The following is a 25,319-nucleotide window of genomic DNA, read 5'->3' as shown; positions in this document are numbered from 1 at the left end:
GTAGTTTTTTAAAAAAGAGAAAAAGCTCCAGATTCTCTGATTGCAGCTTCTTCAATGTGAATATTTCTGGTTTCTTTGTTCCTTTATGACGATAAACTGAGTCTCTCTTTGGTTTGTGGACAAAACAAGACATTAGAGGACGTCGTTGAGAACTGTCACAATAAAACACAGCTTGTTGTGTCCTGGACCAACCAATCAACCAACCAATCAGCAGCTGTGTGACTTCGTCGTAGTCTTCGTAGTCGTCTTTGTCGTCGTCATGTCTCAGAAGTCGCAGCAGTCGGACGGCGGCGGCGCCCAGAAACACTTCGCCGTGGGCCGGGGGCTCCTCGCCGCCGCAGAGACCTTGAACTTCAGCATGAGCGAGCAGCGGTCGTCCGGGCGACAGATGCAGATGCAGATGCAGATGGGCGGCGGCGGTGGTGGGATGTCTTCGGGGGGGATGGGGGGGAGCGGCGGCGATGGCCCGGACGGTGGCGGTGGCGGTGGTCAGATGTCCCGGCGCGGCGGCGTTGGCGGAGGGAATCTTGGCAGCACCATGAAGCTGTTTGCCAGTTTGGGGCTGTCGCCGTCAGACCTGGACGCGCTGGCCGAGATCCCCGAGGACGACATCAGCGTGGAGACGTTGCCGCGGATACTCATGCAGCTCAAGAACCGCAAGGGCAACAACAACAACTCCTCCTCCTCGGACGCCGCCGCCGCTGCCGCTGCCGCGTACCGAGGAAACCGTGGCGACGGCTGGGACCGGATGGACGGGGGCTCGGCGCGATCACACGCCGCCGACTTCGGCTACGGCTCGCTGCAGGACCGTTCCTCCGGTCGCGGCTACGGCGGCTTGAGCTACGGCGGCGGTGGTGGTGGTGGTGGTGGGAGAGAGCGCCCCTCATCATCCTCGTACTCGGAGCTTTCCTCCTCCTCTCATCATCACCGTGGCGGCGGCGGCGATTCCTCCTCCTACGGCGGCATCATGGGGCCGCCGCCGCCGCCACACGAGCCGAGCGGCGTCTTTCTGCAGCGGAGGATCGGCGTCCCGTCCAACGGAAAAGTCCAAGACTTCTTGGGCGTCGTGCCGACCATGTTCCCGCACGTCTGCTCTCTTTGTGACTTTGACGTTCACTCCACCATGGTGAGTACCGGACTCTTCCTCCTTGTCTCCTCTCTCCTTGTCTCCTTGTCTCCTTGTCTCCTTGTCTCCTTGTCTCCTAGTCTCTTCTGTCCACGTGCGTCAGTGGCAGCGGCAGCTCAGTCGTCGGACGTCTTTGTTCCGATCAGCTGATCTTCACGTCCTCGAGACGTCTCCGTCCTTCACCTCTGTAGATCCATCATGGACCAGTCACATAATCAACGCTCAGTATTGATCATCATTATTATTATTATTATTATTAATAATCCTTTATTCCATTACTGCTACATCTGACAGCAGCTTCAACGAGTCAGAGAGTCCTGGACCAATCAGCAGGCGTCTGTATGTGTAGTGAGCCAACAAAAAAATAAAAAAGTAAAGATCAATAAAAGACCAAGAGTTTAAAAAAATGAGCTGCAACAATTAATCGATTAATCGAACAATTATCGATTATTAATCTAACAATCATTTTGAGTAGTTTTTTTTTATTTAAAGAGGAAAAAGTCCAGATTCTCTGATTCCAGCTTCCTAAATGTGAATATTTCTGGTTTCTTTGTTCCTTTATGACGATTAACTGAGTCTCTCCGTCCTTCACCTCTGTAGAGCCACCGTCCCTCACGTGGACCAGTCACATAATCATTATTATTAATCCTTTATTCCACTACTGTTACACCTGACAGCAGGAAGTTACTCAGAGAACTGTCACAATAAAACACAGCTTGTGTCCTGGACCAATCAGCAGCTGAGTACATGATGTAGGCGTCTGTATGTGTAAGATAAACAAAAGACCAAGAGTTAAAAAAATTAGCTGATTGTTCTGGAGCTGCAACAATTAATCGATTAATCGAACAATTATCGATTATTAATCTAATAATCAGTTTGAGTAGTTTTTTTAAAGAGAAAAAGTCCAAATTCTCTGATTGCAGCTTCTTCAATGTGAATATTTCTGGTTTCTTTGTTCCTTTATGACGATAAACTGAGTCTCTCTTTGGTTTGTGGACAAAACAAGACATTAGAGGACGATGTCGTCTGGTGGTTTGAGAAACACTGACTGATGTTTTTAGACATTTTATTGACCAAACAACTAATCGATTAATGGTTTAAATAATCTACAGATTAATCGGTAATGAAACTAATCGTTAGTTGCAGCTCTAGACTGTAACGATCAAACCTGCAGCAGAGTCACAGTGTCCTGGACCAATCAGCAGCTGAGTGAGCTGAATGTGTAACGAGCTGATTGATCCTCCAGTTGATTGATCCATCTGTCAGATCTCTTAGTTGAAAAGGAAATGACATCATTACTTCAAAAGGACCCGTTTATCAAAGAGGAAATATCGGAATATTTGTTTCTAAAATAAAACTCTGAGTTAAATGAACATTAGTTTAGTTTAGTTCAGTTTCCTACATTGATCTTGGTCCAAACTGATCAGAAATCCACGAGTATCAGCTGATGAAAGAGGTTTATGATCTGTAACTGTTCTGCCCTGAGTTCAGTTTTATTTTTCGATGAATAAAAGCAGACGATGTTAAATGTGGAGAGCAGCTGGCTCCTGATTGGCTGCTGACTGTGAGGCGTCCAGCGGTGAAGGGGTTAAGGTGTTTTAGTAACGGTGTGTTTGTAGGAGTGGAACCAGCACGTCAACGGACTGAGACATGCTGAGAACCGACGGCAGCTCCTCGACATGTGAGTCACACTAAAACACTGAAACACTAAATAAAACACACACACAGTCTGACATGTTTGTAACGTTGGTTAAACTGTGTTGTTGTTGTGTTGTGTTCAGGTACCCGGACTGGGACCCGGGTATGTCGTCTGGCAGAGGGTAAGCAGAATCAATTTGGTCTACATATGAGAAACAATAGGTGTGTGTTTGAGTAACATGAACGTTTGTGTTTCATTCTATAAACTACTGAGAACAATTTCTCCCAAACATTACAACTGGTCAAAATAACGAAAAAAGATGCAGTGTTTTCAGACCTCAAATAATTCAAAGAAAACAAGTTGATATTCATTTTTAAACAGACACTTATGTTTTAATTTAGGAAGAGTTCATATTAATATTGATGGAAATGTCAATTTTAATCCTGCAGCAGCAGTGATTGATTATTTACTGATGCATTATAGTTCTAAGATTTTCTATTAAAATTAAGTCAATAATGACATTTTTTTGTGTTCTCTTTTTATTTGGAAAAGTACCGAAAAGTATCGAAAAACATGTTGGTATCGTGACAACACTAACTCTGACAGAGACCTCCTTCTCCTCTTCTCTCCTCATCTCCTCTCCTCCTCCTTCTCCTCCTCCTCCATGATGTTTATTATTGTTTTATTTGGATCCCCATAGTCTGCATAATGATGCAGACTATGCACAACAATACAGTGTTTGTACAAAAGAAAATAGAGAAAAAAATAAAAAAATAAAAAAATTACATGAAATCATTTCTCCTAAACAAGATTATAAAAATGCATATTAAGTAGTACAATGTGAATAAGTTAACACGATCAAGAGGATGATTACATGATTATCAAATAGTTACATGATTATAGACATGACATGATCAAGAGGAGTAATAATAGTTTTTTTTTTTTACATGATTATAAAATAGTTACATGATTATAGAAGAGTATACATATGAGATAACCTAAAGCATAAATAAATGTACAACACAGGTGTAATAATGATGTGTGTTTCTTCTCTCTGGTTCAGACCAACAACAACAGCTGTCAACAGTTTAAATAAAGTTCTGTGAGTTTGAACAGCACCATGACTCTGTATACTGTGTGTGTGTTTTCAGTGGGTTGCCGATGGAGACGACCAACCTGTCCCCGGGTCTGCTTGGCCCCGCCCCCATGTCCTCAGGCCAGACAGGAGGAGGGATGTCCAACAGCTGGGGTAGGAGACTAACTCCTCCTTCTCCTCCTTCTCCTCCTTCTTGTCCTTATAGGACGAATCTCCTTGTTGTTTACAACTACTTCCTGGTAGAAAACCAGCATGAGAACAATAGTGACGGACGAGAGTTTCGCTATATTTATCTAATTTTTCATGTCACTATATCACCGTTTAGACTAATCTGATGTTTGTAAAGTTTATAAAACCAATGATTGGACAAACATTACTATTTACGTGTGCACATTTTTGTAATGAGTCATGGTTATCATAGATTAGCCGGGCTAACGGTTAGCTACCTGTTTAACTTTAATAACTCAGTGACTCAATAAACGCTCCATGAACAAATATTTTCTCCAGCGGATATCTGAGTTCCAACATGACTGAGCTAACTGGAGTAGTTTCATGTGGTGTCCCACAACGGGAGGGTTTTAACAGCTGACGTCCTGCTGTTAGCTTAGCTACCGCCGTTAGCTTAGCTACTGCTGTTAGCTTAGCTACTGCTGTTAGCTTAGCTACCGTTAGCTGTCCCTGTCAGCTGAGACACTGATGCTTTCTAGACACTGTGATTCCCCCAAACTGAATAAATACAACACATAGCAACACAAAACACACACACAGAAATAGTAATGTTTCTTCAATCATTTCAGATTTGTCTAAACGGTGATAGGACGTGAAAAATATGATATATAGCTAAACTCTCGTTCGTTACTATTGATCTCATTCACATTACAGCTGGTTTTCTACCAGGAAGTAGAATGTAAACAACAATTTTGCGATTCGGTCTGTTGGTAGCCGACTGTGAAACGGAGACTTGACGTTGTGGTTGTGTTTTGTCAGGAGGGGGCGGAGCTTCAGGTCTGTCAGGAAACAACCAGATGGGCCAGAACAAGGTGAGTCTGCTCCTCCGAACCGTCACCATGACCTTTACACATTATAAACTAATCAATAATCAATAATCAATAACCGATGTCTGTGCTCAGCTGAGGAGCCGAGTCGTGGTGGTGAAGTACGACAGGAAGCCGCTCAGCAACAAGACGCTGTTCGCCTTCACCGAGCCGTTCGGATGCCTCATCGAGCACCTGGTCCTCAAGAACAAGGTGAGGACGCAAAATTACGGGAATTTTCAAAGTTGGAAACTTTCCATGGGAATTTACGGGAATACGTGGGAATTAACTAGGGGTGTTACGATTACGATTCACCAGGTAACGATTCGATTCACTTTGATTCTACGATGCATCACAATTCTACTGCACACAACAAGGCACATTTTTCATCAGTCATGAGGCAAAACAAGCAGTCAGATATTGAACAACAGGACTGGGATGATACGCTTTTCTCCCGATTCGATTCTTCTATGATTTTTTGGATAGCAATTCGATTCAAATTGCGATTCTACGATATCTCTCGATTTTTAGTCTTTAGCATTTTTAACATTTATCTGCACAATAGGAGCCTATAAATGAACATACTCCATTATAAAGTGAACTTAAGCCCTTTTCAAAACCTGGACTCTCTGTATGGAAAAAAGGCGAACAAATGCACATTGCACAATATTAAAGGGACAACGAGGAGTTTCTATTCAGTTATAAAAAAGTCTGATATTAATGTGGATGAATCTCCGTTACCACTTGTTAATGGTCCATTTTAGATAAATCTATGGTTTTGTCTCTATGGTTATTTTGTTATTATTAGTGGTGGTGGAAATGCTGGGCGAGCCGACCAGCGTTTCTTTACTTTCGGTTTCGTGGCGAGTCATGAGAATAACGCCGCCGTATGAATCTCCGTTTATGGTGGGAACTACGACGGTATGTGATCGTCTTCCAACCTCTGACTTTAATTCTTGATGAATGAAAACATGAGTCTGTCTTGACCCGGTCAAAGAATTTCACGGTGCGGAGGCTCATAAATGTAGTGAGAAAACACTTTGCTTTTACAAAACTCCTCATTGTCCCTTTAACTTCCCATGGAATGTTTCTGGAAATATTCCGCCCCTTTGCAACCCTACTCAGGTGTCTGGTCACTTCCTGTCTGTCCGTCCGTTGACTTCCTGTCCTGTCGTCTCGTCTCCGTCTCCTCAGGCGTTCCTAGAGCTGAGCAGCCACGAGGAAGCTCAGGACATGGTGAACTACTACCAGCAGCACCCGGCCTCGCTGTACGGCAAGACCATCCACTTCTACCTGTCCAAGAGGCTGCTGGTCATCGAGGTGAGCACCACGTCACTCACCTGAACACGCCGATCGGTACCTGAACGCAACACCTGTAGTCCTAGGGTTGGGTCCCGAGAATCGAGAATCGGATGGAACCGGTTCTAACGTTTCGATTCCATCTGAATCGTTCAGAATTTTTATTTTCGATTCCTCAAAACGATGCTTTTGCAATTTTCATTCACGCTGAAAAAGTTGGCTGAAAGTGAAAAATATTAAACATTTACCAAATATTTTGTTTTTGTGAAGTCATTTAAATGAATGTAATATTCATTTGATATAATGTAGGCTATACCTTCATACATTTAAGACCCCTATCTGCCAGCACCACAAATAGAGTCTAATTCTGCGGGAAAAATAACTTTTTTAACCCCCATTTTTAAAAGAATCGGAATCAAGAATCGATAGGAATCGGAATCGAAACGTGGAATCGGAATCGTTCAATTTCAAACGATACCCAACCTTATGTAGTCCCTAATAATAAACACACCGATCGGTACCTGAACACAACACCTGTAGTCCAAATTCAAATTATTAATAAATGAATACATACATTTCAAATTAGCCATAATGGACTGTCATGAATGGACTTTATGCTTCTTATGTGAGTCCGCCCTACAGATTGAAAAAACTTTAGATCCCTGTTCATCATTCAAACTGAGAAACAATCCTGAAATATTGCAATCATGTCACAAATAAGCTGTAGATAACATCCAGGAGCTGAAGTCATTGTAGTTTATATGGACATTCTAAATGGAATGTGCTTTAACATGCGTTTTCTCAATTAAAAAAGGCATTTTAAAAACATGTTTATTTCGGATACAAAGTGTGATCTCACTTGTGTCTTAGGCCTTATCCATACGAGCCCGGGTATTTTTGAAACCGGAGTTTTGCTTCGCGTCCACACCAGTGGTGTAATAAAAACACTCCGTACACACGCAACCGTGGAATCCGCTACCAAGTGACGCAATGCACGTGTGGAAGGCTGTTTTAACCAATCAAAATACAGTGGAAACCGCTTGGATCAAAAGGCTTGGGACGGAATCATTTCTATACAAATGCTGTTTAAATAATTCGTTATCAAGAAATCCGCTTATAGTGTTCATTTTTGGTCATTTTATGGATGTAAACATGCGCAAAAACCATTTCAAAACTACGTGTTATTATAGCTTTATTTCACAGACTCCAAGTCCAACAATTAAATATTAATTAATTTAATAAAAATGTGTAGCCTATTTATTTTATTTTCGGCGGTGTCCCTTTGACGTGCACTGCTGCAGCAGCCTGCACGTGTTGCTGCGCTGTGTCTTGACTCTTGTGCTGTGTGTTGTTGTGTGCTGTGTTGTTGTGCTGTGTGCGTCACCTGGCTGCTGAGCCACATGACTGTCGGTGCGGCGCAACTCTGGCTGTTGTGTTGTCTGTCAAAACATGGATGAATGAAACATATCCACTTCATATCGACCGCGGACGTCACGTATACATTTTTGGCTTTTGGCTCGTTCCTCATCTCCGCATAGGCTCTTTTTATCACTGCATGACAGCAGCGCGACCCCCCCTCCCGTCGTACCCGGGACATAGGCTATTGCCTGTTCATTCATGAAAATCATCCCGAAAAACTCTCAATCAAACAAGGTGGGGAAGAAGAAACTGCGGCGCTACTGTAGTAGTTCTGTCATTTTAAAAACAGCTGATCTGTAGCGTCACTTGTTACTGTAAATGATGCTGTGTGGAAAACCAGCTGTGGTCTGTGATTGAGGGTGAGTTTGGAGCTGACAAGAGGATCGTTATATATTAATGTTAATATTATATTTTTCTCATCGAAAAACTATACAAATAGCATTTAGATGATGTAAAAAAAATAAATTTAAAAAAAGTGATAAAAATCCACTTTGTCACCTCCATTTTTGCGAGCTCACCTGCAAACCGCTGCAAACAACCTCTGCAGCTGCAGTGTTTACATCAGCACGTGTGCAGCTATGACGTAAACGAGAACAACAATCACGGTTGCAGTGTCCACACGCACCTGGTGAAACCAACCCCGGCCCAAAACCCCACCCTGGACTCCGGTTTCAAAAAACCACGGTTTCAGGGTTCCAAAAGTGCGGTTGCATGTGGACAGGACATACAACCGGGAACATATGTTCACGGTTTCAAAAATACCCGGGCTCGTGTGGACTAGGCATTAGGATAGATTTAACTGTATGACTCTAAGGAACTTCCATGCCAAAGGGAGCTTTGCATCAGGACTTGAAGTCAAAAGTTGCTTAACCTCCCTACTATAAACCAATACAAAGCGAAACACTGACTCTGCCTTCTGTTCCTCCTCCTCTCCGCTCCAGAAAGACGAGCGTGCGTGCGAGCGGCCGGTGAGGGAGCGTCCGGCGAGGGAGCTCCAGGCTCAGAGCAGCCAGGTGGTGTTCTTCTCCAACCTGCCCCGAGAGGAGGAGAAGAAGAAGGAGCTGCTGACCATCGCCGGCCGCTTCGGCGTCGTGGAGAAACACCTGTTCCTGACCGACCAGGTGAACCGGGAGGAACCGCCTGTCTCTAGTTGCTGCTGCTGTTTGTTCTGCCAGTAGATGGACGCTTGCTACTTAAGCTGGGCTTTTAAATGCCGTTTCAATCGTTGTGTCTCCACTGCAGACTGGCTCTTAAAGGGATAGTAGCATTTTTTTTAAAGTGGGGTTGTATGATCTACAAATAGCCCCTAAGTACTTTAATTGCAGTAGAAGACTCTCTGCACTCCTCCCGTTAGCAACGCCAGCCCATAATAGCCCTGCCCAGAGATTTACAACATACAGTGTTGTGAACAGACCCAAAGAAACGGCCTATTTTCACGGCCTAAAAGAGGTTTTACCTGAAAAAAAATACACAGTTCCAGTTTTTATTTGGACCTAACCAACTGCTGACTACTTAGGGGCTATTTGGAGATCATACAACCCCACTTAAAAAAAAATGCTACTATCCCTTTAAGGCAACATGTGACAGTTTCGATCATCGCATGGTCGTTGTGCGTTTTTTTTTTTTTTTACTGCTCTTGCTGTTGTTTTTTTCCAGTCACGTCCTGCTTTGAGTCTGACCAATCAGAAAATCTCAAGGAAAGGCACCTATTGATCATACTTTTGTTTTTCACTACTGCTACTCTCTTACGTCTTTTACTGACTTTGTCTCTCGCTTTTTTTTAATAACGCTAGGTTTTAAAAATTCTGCTTATTTGTCACATCTCACTCCGAGTTTGACCAATCAGTCCCTGTCTCCCTGTGTGTCCAGGCCTTCGTCCAGCTGGGGACGCCCGAGGACGCTGAGATGCTGGTCAAGTATTACAGCGTGAACCCTCTGAACATCAAAGGTCGACCGATCCGCCTCAACATCTGCGCCAAGTACAAGACTCTCAAGTGAGTTACAGAGAAGCAGGGGTTAAAGTTCTCCGTCGCCACGACGGATTTCCGTCAATGGGCTCCCGGTCGGTAATTTCTCCCACTAATCAGTGAAGAAAAAAACTAAGAGTGTGGGGGATATTTTTCACACTATCTGGCAACCCTGGCCTGCCTGCGCGTATGAGCCCGGTGACATGATGACGTCGCTGGAGGCAGATACCGGTCTATACCCCGGGGGGGGGGGGGGGGGGGGGGTCGGTCCTGACCCATCCCTATCCCGTCCTGGTTCTGGACCTATGAAAAGTCGAATGGAATGGAATCGTGGATCAGAAATCGAGATACGAAGCGAGTGTATCGTTACTAGGGATGGGAACCGAAATTCGGTACTTTTTTGGTACCGACCGAATTCCCACCAAAGTACCGAGTATCGATTCACATAAAGTCAACCGGTGCCACATTTCAGTACCTGAACGCACCTTCGTCGTGCGTCAGCAAGAGAGAGAGCAGTCTGCATGAGTCTCTCTCTCTCTCTGATGAGAGGTGGAGAAGCGGTAGCTCCAGCCCGTCGTTTTAAATCACTACCTGAAGAACAGCCGTCCGTCATTTAACGTGAAGAACGGACTGTTGTGACAATCCGTACCGAAGCGGTCCGGTCCCGACTCCCGCTTCTCATCACAGCGGCGCCATTCAAGTCCTCGTCACGTAATGAGAGCATCTAAACATCTAGACATCTAAACATCTAAACATCTAAACATCTAAACATCTAAACGAGGATGAAGTCTCCCCCTCTCCTCTCGTCAGAACGTGAAGTCCACATGTTGCAGAGTTTGCAGCAGTTTCAGTTGGTTTTTTTATTTGACAGAGTTTCACACAGAGCTTTCTGAGCTGTAGGAGTCTCTCCATGTTTCTCCTTTTCCCACAGTAAAAACGGACATTTTTTCAGACAAGACGATAGTCTCATAAACTTTGTTTTTTTTTTTTTTTTTTTTCATTGAATGACTATTCCATTATATGAAAATCATTGCCCATCCCTAAAACATAAAATACTCTTAAAGGCTGAGGAGTTGTGATGTTGTTAAGGGGTACATATTAAAATTTCAGATGTTTTTATTTATTCATTTATTTTTTTAAAGGTGTACAGTAAAGAAAACTGAATTTGAGCCCACTCTGGGTCATAAAATTAGTGTAATAACTCATGTATCAGACGATGTAGGCCAAACTTTGTGCAAAATTCTATTTTTGAGTAAATCCAGGATGAAAGTGTGTATTTTTTTTTTCGCATTGGATAACGCAGGTGCACGGATTATACGTCAACCTGCTCACGATTCACCAGCCACTGATATTGGATCTGTCATCCGTCATTCAAACGTCTGAGACACACACACACACGGAGCTCGGTCTCGCCCCAAGCTTTGAATATCCCGCCCACTCGATAACGACCAATCAAATTAGTTTTCCTTACTCGGCCATTTCTGTACACCTTTAATTACCACACACACAAAAAGAACCGAAAACAGGTACCGAGTATCGATACCGTATCGATTCAAATGTAACAGGTACCCATCCCTAATCCTGACAGGCCTTTTGGTTCTGGACCTTTGAGCTTTGACCCGTTGTCTCTCTTGTCCCAGTGTGAACCGGAGGCAGGGCGGTGGCGGCGGTGGCGGTGGTGGAGGAGGAACGGGAGGAGACGGACGCAGCCAGAGGAGCAGCGGAGCCAACACCTCCTCCTCCTCCTCCTCTGGCACCAGAACCTCCTCCAGCTCCAGAACCACCACCTCCTCCTCCTCCTCCTCCTCCAAGACGACGTCATCCAGCTCCAGGAGCAGAGAGGAGGAGAAGAAGAAGAAGAAGGAGGAGGAGAAGGAGCAGAAGCAGGAGGAGAAGAAGGAGGAGCAGGAGGAGGAAGAGGAGGAGGAGGAGGAGGTGTCGGGGGTGATGGAGGGGGAGGGGGAGGAGCAGGAAGCCGATGGAGACGCCAAGGGGGAGGAGTCAGAAGGAGGCGTTCAAGAAAAACAGGTGAGAAAAACAAAAGAACCAAGGCTGTGACTGAAATCCCCCCTCCTCTCTATCTAGTGGGGGTGGGAGTAAAAATCGATTCACAAAAATATCGCAATATCTTTTTTGACGATTTTTAAATAGATTTTTTTTATTTTTGAAATTTTCTTTTAGTTTTTTTGGAATTTTTTAAAATATTGTGCAATGTGCATTTGTTCACCTTTTTTACATACAGAGAGTCCAGGTTTTGAAAAGGGTTTAAGTTCACTTTATAATGGAGTATGATAATTTATAGGCTCCTACAGTATTTGTGTGCAGATAAATGTTAAAAATGCAGACTAAAAATTTCGAGAATCTGCAATATCGTGGAATCACAATTTAAATCGAATCGCCATCCAAAAAATCGTAGAAGAATCACATCGGGAGAAAAGCAGATCGTCCCAGCCCTAGTCCGAATGTTTAGTGATTATTAATGTTCACTATCTAGTGACTGAATCTATCCCACAATTCACCGCCAAATGTAGTGAACATCCCATGGTCACTAACCGGAGCAAGATATCCCATCATGCATTGCGGTCACGGATCGCCGTTACCACAGCGACCCAGAACGACCGGTGTAGCTACCAAATAAATTAATTAGCGACCGGCGTAGCAAATTTCCTAACAAGTGTTAGAAACTGACCAGAGACTCAAGGCTAATTTCTGTTAGCCCGTCTATGAGCTTTTACATTATACGTTAGCATTAAGCTAGCAGACTTTATGCTTAGTTGTGATACTGGCTGTGTGTGTTTTGAACGTGGTTTCAAACTATGTGGGTTGGATTGAACACATTTTGATGCTTAAATATATATATATTACCGCTTAATATATTGCTTTACTCCTCTTTTTATGTTGGTAGGCTACCTACCATGGTAACTACACCGGCCGTTACAATCGCGGTCAAAACGTTTTAATTACGCGACGTAATTAACTGTGCGGCGGAGTCGTGTCTGAAAGTGTTTTTTCATTTGACCAGTGAGTCACTATATAGTCACTATATTGAATCCACTATATAGTGAGTAGGGAGGAGGGAATGAGGGAGGGGTTTAGGACACAACCCAGGAACAAATACACAGGAAGTGACATCAGAAGAGATTTTTTTGTTATACCTGCATCTTTTTCTTTTTTTTTTCTTCTTTTTTTTCAATCTCAAATTTTTATTAACAAAATCCGGCATAACATAGACACAATTCAAAATATATCCGTCAATATGTAGCCAAAATACACAAAATTCAAAAAATTTCTTTCAACATGTGGCCATAATGACCAAGCAGATAATACAAAAATAACCACAAATGAAAAACATAAATAAATAAATAAAAAATACACAGTCAGAGTTAGTCAGGATTTAAAGTAGTCAATTTTTCATAAACACATAAGGCTTGTTTCGTTTTGATATGTTTTAAGGACTTTTTGAAAATAAACATCTCATTCAAAAAAATTAAAAACAGTGGTGTGCTGTTTGAAAATCTACATCTATGGATAAAATATTTCGCCAAAATAATTAAAGTGTTATATAGCATATCTCTTTTTTTATCCTGCATCAAAACCCCTATTTTAACTCATTGAGTGCCGCGCTCCTTTCCAAAGTTTTAGTCAAGTGTACCGGCAAATTAGACCATATTTGACTTTTTATTTTAGAGCCATAGTGTATTCTATATTATTGCCACCAACACATACTGTAGCTCATTTGAAAGGTTTAACTTTATCCTTCAAATGGCCACAAACCGTTTGTTTCTACGTGCCTCCGTTCCTGAGAAAAGTCAAGCTAAACATGGCTGGGTTTCACCAAAATCCCTCCTTTTTTTCTAGAAAAGGAGATAGAGCGTCTTTTATGAAAGGTGCTCTGTTTGTGCCTGTCGCTCTTCTGACACTCGCATTTCTGGATCAAAGGGCTCGTATAAGATAAATATACACAACAATTGTTGTTCTATTCACAAAACCACCATCGGGGGCGGGGGGGGCGCCACTAAACAGCAATAACACAGACGCACCGTGCCGTGTCACAGCCTCTCGCCGCGGAACGTGAGGCTCTGCCGGCCACAGCGGCTCGCGAACACCGGTCCCGCCGGTGGTCGCGGTCCGTCTGTGGTACGGGTCGGTGCCGGCGGTCTGCTTTGGTCCAGAGACCATCAGATTTTACCGCGGGAGGACTTTGGGGAGGACACGGTGTTGCTCCAGATGAAGACCGGGCGGGACAGTGGGCTGAGAGCTTCCTGGTTCAGCTCCCAGCTGCTGCAGCCTCGCGGGTGAGAGCAGAGCAGCTGCGGCGCAGCTGCGCTGCATCTGCATGCAGAACTCCGTTTGCAGAAGCTGAGTTATGATAAAAACTTCCAGATCATGAGCTGTCATGTGACTTTGATCGTCATCTATTTCAGTTCTCCTCGTCGTAGAGTCCCCAAATTTACATATAATGTGTATTAAAGTGTCTATTTTCATAATTTAAAAAAAAAGCAAAAAACGAAAAATTTCGTTTTTGGCACTCAACGCATGGGAACGAAAAACGAGAAATTACGTGGTTGGCACTCAATGAGTTAATAGTGTTGAAATTTAGGATCGGTGCTTGAGCGTCCAACGTGTGATGTAATAATGATGACAGGTGGCTGACGGGGATGATGATGTCACCGATGACACACCTGGACGAGGGGGCGGGGCCGAGGCGGAGGCCAAGCCGGGGGCGGGGCCAGAGGAGCAGCAGACAGAGCCAACGGAGAGCGAGCAACCGGAGAACAAAGAGGAGGCGACGGCAGAACCAGGAGAGAGCGGCGAGGCCGAGGAGGAAGCTGCACTCTCTGAGTCAGGGGTGGGTGGTGGTGATGTCACTGTTGGTCTGTGTGTGTGTGGTACTGATGCATCATGGGAGTTAAAGAGATAGTACCACCCAAAATTGAAATTTCTGAGTTACAGGGGGTCTCGGCGTAGCAGTGCATGTCCATATAACGGTTGCAAATGGATTCCAACTGTCTTCGTAACAAAAAGACACACCAAAAAACATCCAAATACCTCCATAGTGCTCCTATGTAATGTCCCTCTTGAAGCCCAGAAATTGTCCCGAAATAAATTAAATAAGTCTATATTTCAAGCTTGTTTGTAGCGGAAGCTCCTCTTCCCGGTTCGTCAAATTTAGATGAAGCGGGAAGAGGAGCTTCAAGAAGCTCCCGCTACAAAACAAGCTTGAAATATAGACTTATTTAATTTATTTCGGGACAATTTCTCATGTCGGGGCTTCAATACAAGAGGGACATTACATACGAGCAGCATGGAGGTATTTGGATGTTTTTTGGTGTGTCTTTTTGTTACGAAGACAGTTGGTATCCATCTGCAACCGTCATATGGACATGCACTGCTACGCCGAGACCCCCTGTAACTCAGAGAAGCCACGGAGGACTCTGAAACTTCTCCCAGCCCTTAGTCCACATGAGGGGGAGGAGATCATGATGAGTGAAATTTCAATTTTGGGTGAACTATCCCTTTAACGAGCTGTTAATGTGCTCTTCAGTTCGATCAGGACTTCCTGGAGAACATGGAGGACTTTGTGACGCTGGACGAACTGGCCGAGGACGACGACGACGATGTGGACGACTCCGACAGCATCGGTACCTGAACGCAACACGCACACTTAACCAATAATAAACATATTGATTATCAGATGTGGCTTTTAGAATTAAAACATGTGGCATGATGATTAGAAGCTTAAAGTCCATCCATCCAACTTCTTCCACTTATCCGAGGTCGGGTAGACTTCCCTCTCACCAGACACGAAGCAAATTTTTCACACAACAAGATTGCCGTACAAAGTCAATGCAAAGACGCGAATAAGCGCAAATTCGTGTCGGCAGTGCAAGCAAGCAGCCGTCACCCAGACAGATGATATTATTAACCCATTTCGGCCGGTTGTTTCCGAGCTCTAGTTCGTGACCGTTTGCGATGGTAGGAACGTAGATTGACTATTCACTATAAACTTCTTCACCACGACAGACCGCATTACTACGGCCACTGTCGAGATCCGTCTGTCAATCTCACGCTCCGTCCTTCCCTCACTTGTTGTGAACACTTGAGGCAGGAGCTCTCCTTCAACCTGGAGGGGGCAAGCCACCTTTTTCCGGTCGAGAACTATGGCCTCGGACTTGGAGGTGCTGATTCTCATCCCATCCGCTTCACACTCGGCTGCAAACCGCCCCAGTGCATGCTGAAGGTCCCGGCTCGAAGCAGCCAACAATACCACATCATCCGCAAGAAGTAGAGATGAAATCAAGTGGCCTAGAAATTCTGTCCATAAGAAGCAGAGGTTAAAGTTTAGCCGTTTACCTGAGCTCAGGTGATGATGAAGATGATTTGATTTTGTTCTCTCTCTCTCTGTCTCTTTCTGCAGACAACACGAGGAAAGGGGTGAGTGAAGTTTCTCTCATGTTTATTCTTTAACTTTGTTTCAGACAGAACAAACATGATGTATGAAGAATAGAAGTAGATTTTTAGTTTCATGGTTGATGACTCTCACACTCTAGGGGATGAGGGTGGTGAACATCGTGGGCTTCAGACGAGGATACAACTTCCTGACTGAGCTGCTGGGACTCGCCGATCCGTTTGGGAAGGTGGTCAAACACCTGGTGCTGGACCTGAGACCTGAGGTAGGGTAGACCAGACCAGACCGGACAAGACTGGAACATCGCGCTTTTATTTTGCAGATGTAGTTTCCACTTCCTGTGCAGATTAGGCCAAATTTTGATACCTTCAAACTTCCTTCATATTTTACCGCGGTATACGGCATTACCGTGACTAATTAAAAATGATTAAGTAAACATTAGCAGACCAAAATCTCATTGGTCGATTGGTTGCAGGAAAAAAAACAAAAAACATTTGGAGCCATGTCTTGTCAAAATTAAGTCAAAATCAATATGTCTAAACTGTATGAAAGGCTAGGGCTTTTAATTTGAAGGGCCAGATACAGGAAGTCGTGACACGCACTCACTGTAACTGTAAAAGTAGGCTAAAACATTTTAAACTAACTGAAAATTCAACCACACATAAGTGATACTGGACATATAATCAATTTTAGGCATTAAATGACTTTTATTTAATATTTAATCCTTATCTCCTATATTAGTGCATTGCATTTTTTCACGACGGTATTGAAATTGATACCGTTGCTATTTTTAAACACCTGCAGTATACGGTATTACGGTAATACCGCCCAAGCCTAGTGCAGATGTAAACAGATGTCTCTCTCTCTCTCAGGCGTACCTCCAGTTCGCCACAGAGGATGAAGCTCGAGCCATGGCCAAGTTCTACAACAGCAACGTGACGGCGTCGGTGTGCGGTCGCCCGGTCCGGGTCAGCCACTCCATGACCTACCCCACCATCCAGGTGAGCCCATCACCGATCAATATCAATACCCTCCACAGGACATCAGTGTGTCCATCAATAGATCTGATCCAACCTGCTGCTGCAGAGTGCGTTTGGGTTTGACCACTGTGTCCTCCGTGGTGACGTCTGTCCCCGTGTCCTCTCTGTCCTCCAGTGTGGGTCCAGCAGAGTCGTCTACGTGGGACAGATCCCCAGCAGCAAATACTCAGACGAGGCCGTCCTGAAGCTCGCCGAGCCGTACGGGAAAGTCCGCAAGTACTTCCTGAACCGGATCAAGAGAGAGGTACGGAACCAGGACCTGAGGACTTACGCTATATATACTAGCCATGTTTCCATCCAAAGTGATTCGAATTACTGGGAAATGCGCATTTAAAGAAATTTGAATCATGTGTGTTTCCATCTACGGACTTAATTGTTCTGTGACATTAGCAGAAACCCTGTTGTTGTCCTGTGAGTGAACTGCAAACACGGGAGCAGATGGGGTGAAAGTGGCTACGTTACACTTAATTCGCATACAGCTGTTTCCATCCCATTCGAATCAACCAAAACCCGGCCCTAGCGAGCGTATTTTAGTTTGTGCGAATCAGGGGATTTTAATTCGAATTACGGCGTTTCCATCATCATTTTCCGATGCGATACATCTAGATGTGCATCTAAACAGCTGATGGAAACGCAACTAGTGTCTTAGTCTGATGTCTCTGTCCTCACTGTGCGTCCTCACCAAAAGCTTCCAAAGCGTCAAAACGCCGGAAGTCAATTCATTTTCAATGAGAACCCAGCGACACTGAGCCACCAAAGCGTCACTTCCAAAGTGTCCAAAGCGTCACCAGACGAGAAGTTGAGCCTTGGTTAACTTTATGGTAATTAGCTATGACACGGCAACCTGTCAGAATAGAGACGTCCTTCGTCTCTCCAATGACCAGCGGGATCGAACTTTGATGTCAGTCACGTGACGAGCGGCCAAAGCGGTTGAAAATATTTGCCGTTTTGGAAGCTGTCTTGTCTGAAGCGCAGCCTCGAGCGTTTTTCACGCTTTGGAAGCTTTTGGTGTGAACACACAGTCAGTGTCTCTGTCTCACAGTCTCTGTCTCTGTCTCTCTGTCCTCAGTGCTTCATAGAGATGGACAAAGCCGAGGACGCAGAGAGAATGGCCGACGAGTGTAAAGCGAATCCACCGAAGTTCAACGGGAAACGACTGGTGGTTTACGTCAGCAGGAAGTACAGACAGCTGAAGCACGGGTGAGGATACACACAAACACAACCACACACAAACACACACTCACACAACCACACACTGCAGGGCTATCTGGACCTTCAAACGGAGATTTTCAAACCGAGGGCTATGACAAGTTTCCCAGAATGCACCTCGTGGCAACCGGCAGCCGTTTTATTTCTGGCTGTAGCGCTGTCGTTACGTCACTTTGTTAAGTTTTTATATTTTTTCATGTGAGAAAGCAGCTGTTTAGATCCCAATGTGCGGTGGGTTTATCCACATGAGGCTGTTTAGACGTTTGCTCCAATGTTTTTGGGAGAAGTGAAGCTCCACCTGTGGAGCAGATCAACGGCTCGTCACAGAGACACCACCCGTCCGGAGAGCTGGTCGGCCGGCCAACCTCCGTCGTCATCCCGGGGGAGAAAACCATCGCTAATTAACTTATCCGCAGGTTTTTAGAGGTTTTGCCGCCAGGTAGTTACATTCTTTTTAGGAGATAAATGTTGGTCTCATTGATGAAATGTAACAATTGTGGCAGTCGCATTAGTTAGTCTGAATGTAAAGTGAAGCTTCCTGTGTGTATTGGACAGAAGAGCAGCGCTGCCTCGGGGCTCTGGAGCCTACGGACACTAACCACCACATTTACATCAATAAATAAATGTTTTACAATGAACCGATCAGTCTTCATTAAATTGTATTTTATTTTATTGAGTTAACATGGTTTTGAATACAGGATTTGTGGCAAAAGCTCGTCACGTCTGCTTACGTGAAAGCCAGCAGAGATGACTGATGCCGTATGTGACTGTTGAAGTGGTGTCCCAATTCGTAGGGGTTGTAGCTCCGTTTCAAGGGGCAAGGGCTAAGGGCTAGGGGTAGGGGTAGGGATGAAAAATAGAATTGGAATTGGGCCTTACACTCTCTAACGTGTGTGTGTGTGTCCCTCAGACATCGGTTTCCGACGGCAGGGAAGAGAGAAAAGAGTCTGTCTCCGAGTCCGTCTCCGAGTAAAAGCTCCAAACGTCCTGAAGAACCTGAAGCTAAGAAACAGAAGGTGGATAAGGAGGGAGAGGAGGAAGAGGAGGAGCAGCAGGAGGAGGAGAAAGAGGAGGAAGAGGAGGAGAAGAAAGAGAAAGAGAAGGAGCAGCAGGAGGAGGAGGAGGAGGGAGAGGAGGAGATTAGGAGCAACGAGCTGAGTGGAGGTGAAGAGAAGACGGAGGAAAACTCAGCAGAGAAGAAAACAGAAGCTTCAGATCAGAGAGAGAAGAGCAGCGACGACCAGGTGAGACACGACTCATCATGACTCATCCCCTTTACGACGACTCATCCCCTTTACTGTGACTCATCCCCTTTACGACGACTCATCCCCTTTACCATGACTCATCCCCTTTACCATGACTCCTCCCCTTTACCATGACTCCTCCCCTTTACACGACTCATCCCCTTTACCGTGACTCATCCCCTTCACGACGACTCATCCCCTTTACGACCGCGACTCATCCTCTTTGCCACGACTCATCCTCTTTGCCACGACTCATCCTCTTTGCCACGACTCATCCCCTTTGCCACGACTCATCCTCTTTACCACGACACATCCCCTTTACCACGACTCATCCCCTTTGCCACGACTCATCCTCTTTACCACGACTCATCCCCTCTACCACGACTCATCTTCTTTACCACGACTCATCCCCTTTACACGACTCATCTTCTTTACCATGACTCATCCTCTTTGCCACGACTCATCCTCTTTGCCACGACTCATCCCCTTTGCCACGACTCATCCTCTTTACCACGACTCATCCCCTCTACCACGACTCATCTTCTTTACCACGACTCATCCCCTTTACACGACTCATCTTCTTTACCATGACTCATCCTCTTTGCCACGACTCATCCCCTCTACCACGACTCATCTTCTTTACCACGACTCATCCCCTTTACACGACTCATCTTCTTTACCATGACTCATCCTCTTTGCCACGACTCATCCTCTTTGCCACGACTCATCCTCTTTGCCACGACTCATCCTCTTTACCACGACTCATCCCCTTTACACGACTCATCTTCTTTACCACGACTCATCCCCTTTACACGACTCATCTTCTTTACCATGACTCATCCTCTTTGCCACGACTCATCCTCTTTGCCACGACTCATCCTCTTTACCACGACTCATCCCCTCTACCACGACTCATCTTCTTTACCACGACTCATCCCCTTTACACGACTCATCTTCTTTACCATGACTCATCCTCTTTGCCACGACTCATCCTCTTTGCCACGACTCATCCCCTTTACCACGACTCATCCTCTTTACCACGACACATCCCCTTTACCACGACTCATCCCCTTTGCCACGACTCATCCCCTCTACTACGACTCATCCCCTTTACCACGGCTCATCCCCTTTACCACGACTCATCCTCTTTGCCACGACTCATCCCCTCTACCACGACTCATCCCCTTTACCACGACTCATCCCCTTTACCATGACTCATCCCCTTTACACGACTCATCCCCTTTACCACGACTCATCCCCTTTACACGACTCCTCCCCTTTACCACGACTCATCCCCTTTACACGACTCATCCCCTTTACCACGACTCATCCCCTTTACACGACTCATCCCCTTTACCACGACTCATCCCCTTTACCACAACTCTTCCCCCTTTACCATGACTCATCCCCCTTACCATGACTCATCCCCCTTACCACGACTCATCCCCTTTGCCACGACTCATCCCCTTTATCATGACTCATTCTCTTTGCCACGACTCATCCCCTTTACCACGACTCATCCCCTTTATCACGACTCATCCCCTTTACCACGACTCATCCTCTTTGCCACGACTCATCCCCTTTACCACCACTCATCCCCTTTACCACGACTCATCCTCTTTACCACCACTCATCCCCTTTGCCACGACTCATCCCCCTTTACCACGACTCATCCCCTTTACCACGACTCATCCCCTTTACCACGACTCATCCCCTTTACCACGACTCATCCCCTTTACCATGACTCATCCCCTTTACTACGACTCATCCCCCTTTACCATGACTCATCCCCTTTACCACGACTCATCCCCTTTACCACGACTCATCCCCTTTACCACGACTCCTCCCCTTTACCACGACTCATCCCCTTTACCACGACTTCCCTCCTCTCCTCTGTCCTCCTCCTTCCTCCTCTCTCCTTCCTTCCTTTCCCTCCTCTCCTCTGTCCTCCTCCTCTCCTCCTTATCATCTCTCCCTCCTCTCCTCTGTCCTCCTCCTCTCCTCCTCATTCCCATCCAACTCCTCTGTGCTCCTTCCTCAGCTGCCGGAGATCAAACAGGAAGTGAAGCAGCAGGAGGAGGAGCAGCACATGGAGATTTCGGCCAATCAGAACGGAGAGACCAAGGTGGCCCCGCCCCCTGAAGTCAAACCCGTTGCGGCGTCTCTGCCTCTGCCGCCGTACGACCCCGACTCCCCCATCGGTGAGCGAAACATGACTCAGCACTTCGGACCATGAAGGCTTTTATTGTGAACACTGCAAAAACTCAACATCTTACCAAGAATATTTGTCTTATTTCTAGTCAAAACAAATCTCATTCTACTTAAAATCAGACTCATCACATTAAAAAGCAGCTTGTTTTTAGACTCTTTTTACTTCTTTCAAGCAGATTTTCACTTGAAATAAGTAGAAAAATCTGATAGTGGAGCAAGTTTTTCTTTCTTATTACAAACACAAAAAACTTGCTTTCACTGGCAGATTTTTCTACTTATTTCAAGTGAAAATTAGTTTGAAACAAGTGAAAATGATCTCAAAACAAGTTAATTTTTAGGTGATGAGTCTTATTTTAAGAGAAAAGAGATTAGTTTTGACTAGAAATGAGACATTTTGACAAGAAATAAGACAAATATTCTTGGAAAGATTTTGAGTTTTTGCAGTGAAGGGCCCAAAGAGGAAGCCAATGTTGTTGTTTTTTTTCCTTAATTTGAATATTAATCGAGTGTTTTAACTGAAACCTGGGTGGCGTTGCCGTGGCGTTGACGTGACGTGTGCTTCGTACCTGTGCAGGTGTGGAACACGTGAAGATGGGCTACTACTGTCGCGTCTGCTTCCTGTTCTACTCCAACGAAGACACGGCCAAGAAAACTCACTGCAGCAGCCAGACGCACTACGACAAGCTGCAGGTAACCAGTCCTCACACACACATACACACACACACACACACATATATATTATATATATACACACACACAGGATTCACTCTGATTAATGCACCACCTTTCAAAATAAAAGCACCACCTTTCACATTAATGAAAGTAGTTTAAGCTGAGACACTACAGGTGAATAGGGTAAAAATTTAAACTAACAGATATCACCATGAAACTTCCCAGGTTTATCACTCACACTAAGACAAATATTTTTTGTATTACAAGTTTTGTCAAATTTTATGTTTAACCCTCCTGTTGTTCTCCTGGGTCAAGGAAGGAAGGAAGGACGAAGGGAAGGATGGGAGGAAAGAGGAAGGGGAAAAGGAAGGAGAGATAGAAGGAGGAAGGGAACAGATTGGGTCAAAAAGGAAGGAAGAAGTAAGGACAAAGGGAAGGAAAGGAGGGAGGGGAAAAGGAAAGAAAGAAAGATGGAGGGAGGGAACAGATTCGTTCAAGGGAAGAAGAAAAAGGAAGGAAGAAGGGAAAGAAGGAAGGACAAAGGGAAAGATGGGAGGAAAGAGGAAGGGGAAAAGGAAGGAGGGATAGAAGGAGGAAGGGAACAGATTGGGTCAAAAAGGAAGGAAGAAGTAAGGACAAAGGGAAGGAAGGAAGGGAGGGGAAAAGGATGGAAAGAAAGATGGAAGGAGGGAACAGATCAGGTCAATTGGATCAAAAGAGGAAAGAAGAATAAATTAGGACAAAGGGAAGGAAGGAAAGAAGGAAAGGAAAAAGGATTGTGGAAAGAAGGAAAGGAGGAAGGGAACAGACAACAGGAGGGTTAAATATGTAAATGAGGCAATGTCTCATTAAATATGCGCTAATTTGCATATATTTCCAGAACAGAAATCTGAATAATGGATAAAACTACTTTCAAAATTCTTGTTTTATTTTGTTGACATGTTAGAGTCTTTAGTTTTTCCAGAGGAGGATTGTGGATATCTCTTTTTATCACTCTGTAAATGAGAAAATACTGTCACCAGCCCTTTAAAACATCTAATGTCTCCATGTTTTTAGTAATAAAATGTTGTATAAATGAGGCTGTGAATGATATATCAACAATCCCCTCTGTAAAAACCTTCAGAATATAGAAAGGGATCAAAGTGGAAGGTTTGGTGTCTGTATGCGGCACTTCTCCACTCTGTCCGTTTTCCATCCTTTCAAAATAAACTTTCGGTCGTTACGGTAACATAGATGGAAAGCTCAACTCCTTAGCTCTCCGTCAGTGTTGGAATTTTTCTGATTGGACAAACTACGACTGAGTTACAGTAATAATACTCCACACATAGTAAACATAGGTAAAGGGTTAATAACAAAGACAGGAAGTGAAGTTTTTTGTCTTTTTTTTTTTTTTACAGAAACACCTGGAGAAGGAACAGATGAAAGCAGAAAAGAAGAAAGGGAAGAAGACGGCGACCACGACGACATCATGAAGATGAGTTCGTCCAAACACGGATCGAGGCGACGAGAGAGGAGATTTAAGTTTTTATTCTTTTATTTTTGTTTTATTTTGAAATCCAGCTGACACCGAGCGGTCGCTACGTGGAAACTGAAAAAAGAAAAAGACTTTGAGTGACAGGAAGTGACTGAACCAAGTCTCTTCAGTTAAAAGTTCAAGGAAATGAAATAAAAACCACTTTGGTTAGTTTAGTCTAATGACGGTAAAGGAGGAGGAGCTACAGTACGGCCTGGGACTATTTCCTCACTAACATCGACGTATCCTTCCACCGAGAGCTCCTGTCCAGGAACTCTGTGGTGTTTGGTGGAAGGATACGCTGCTGCTGCTGCTGCTGTTGTATGAAGAACTAGTTCCAGCCGGTTGATGTGTGGAAACAGAACAAACTGAATGTTTTACTTTGTTGTTTTATAAAATAAACGCGTTTCTTTAAACGAGACTTTGAACGTTTCATTTATTTATTCAACAGGAACACATCATTTTGAAACTTGGGTTTCCTCCGGGTGCTCCGGTTTCCCCCACCACTAAAACATGCCAGCTAGGTTAATCCTCCAGTCAGTGCCCCTGACCAGAGGCACTGACTCATAATCTGGAGTTGGTCCCCGGGTGCTGCACCGCGGCTGCCCACTGCTCCTCAGGGATGGGTTAAATGCAGAGAAAGAATTTCACTGTACTAGCTGTATATGTGACAAATAAAGTACCTAAAATAAAGTACCTTTACATCATTTTGAAACATTTTAAAGAAATCAGCTTCGGTATGCAAAACCCATATTCCTCCACCAGGAGGCGCTTCCATTGGACCAATGCTGTCCTTACTCTCTTTTACACTGCTCTAGTAATACCAAGTATCAGAACATGCCTCGTCTTTCGGTGCCAAGTTTCGGTCCCAGAGGTGAATCACTGATCCAGGTCTGATGATGCCGTCGGTGGTCGTCTGGGTAACGTTACGTGGTTGCAACAGCAGGATGAACGCCCCCTTTTTATGTCCTGTCCCGGCAAGGCAACTTTATCTGTATAGCCCGTTTTTACCAACAGTTTGTCTCAAAGGCCTTTCAGGCTATATACAGGAATATTGAAGTTAATTCTAAAACCTTTTTAAGACTTTTTTCAAGACCTTCTCAATATTTTCAATACATCACCGCCACTTCAAGCTGTAACCATTTACATCACTACAGTGACACTTTTAACGTAACAGTTTTAGTTTGTGATAAAGGCTGGGATAAGAAATCAAAGGCAAAGTTTATCAAAAAATAAAAAATTGCTCCACTCTCAAAAAACAAAAACAACAATCTTCTTTCCTTTTTTATGTACCGGTTCATCTTTGTTTTTTGATAAAATGAATAAATTCACACACTTTCACAATGTTTTTTAGGACTCAAACTCTTGGACAGCTAATTCAGAAAAAAATACCCTCAAAATTTAAGACTTTATAAAGTCGTGAAAAGACTTTTTAATACTT

At 44.5% G+C, this 25,319-nt stretch overlaps 1 protein-coding gene across 1 annotated transcript; it reads left to right on the top strand.

Moving 5' to 3' along the window:
- Window positions 1-244: 244 nt before the first annotated feature.
- On the top strand, window positions 245-24,108 carry LOC146959883 (uncharacterized). The gene is made up of 21 exons (XM_085772815.1): window positions 245-1,126; window positions 2,746-2,807; window positions 2,908-2,946; window positions 3,917-4,014; window positions 4,849-4,901; window positions 4,992-5,108; window positions 6,090-6,215; window positions 8,555-8,734; window positions 9,483-9,607; window positions 11,221-11,608; window positions 14,226-14,429; window positions 15,126-15,222; window positions 15,999-16,015; window positions 16,132-16,254; window positions 16,862-16,990; window positions 17,145-17,273; window positions 18,099-18,229; window positions 19,149-19,482; window positions 21,524-21,683; window positions 22,268-22,383; window positions 23,763-24,108. Exons 1-21 carry the CDS (start codon window positions 260-262, stop codon window positions 23,835-23,837), a joined length of 3,570 nt encoding a protein of 1,189 aa, XP_085628941.1. The 5' UTR covers window positions 245-259; the 3' UTR covers window positions 23,838-24,108.
- Window positions 24,109-25,319: the final 1,211 nt, after the last annotated feature.

This window comes from Trachurus japonicus, unplaced genomic scaffold, assembly GCF_045865225.1.
Source record: "Trachurus japonicus isolate A0001 unplaced genomic scaffold, Traja_1.0 AP030951.1".
NCBI lineage: Eukaryota > Metazoa > Chordata > Actinopteri > Carangiformes > Carangidae > Trachurus > Trachurus japonicus.
The sequence above is the reverse complement of the archived record's forward strand: the minus strand, read 5'-3'. Positions and strand labels throughout refer to the sequence as shown.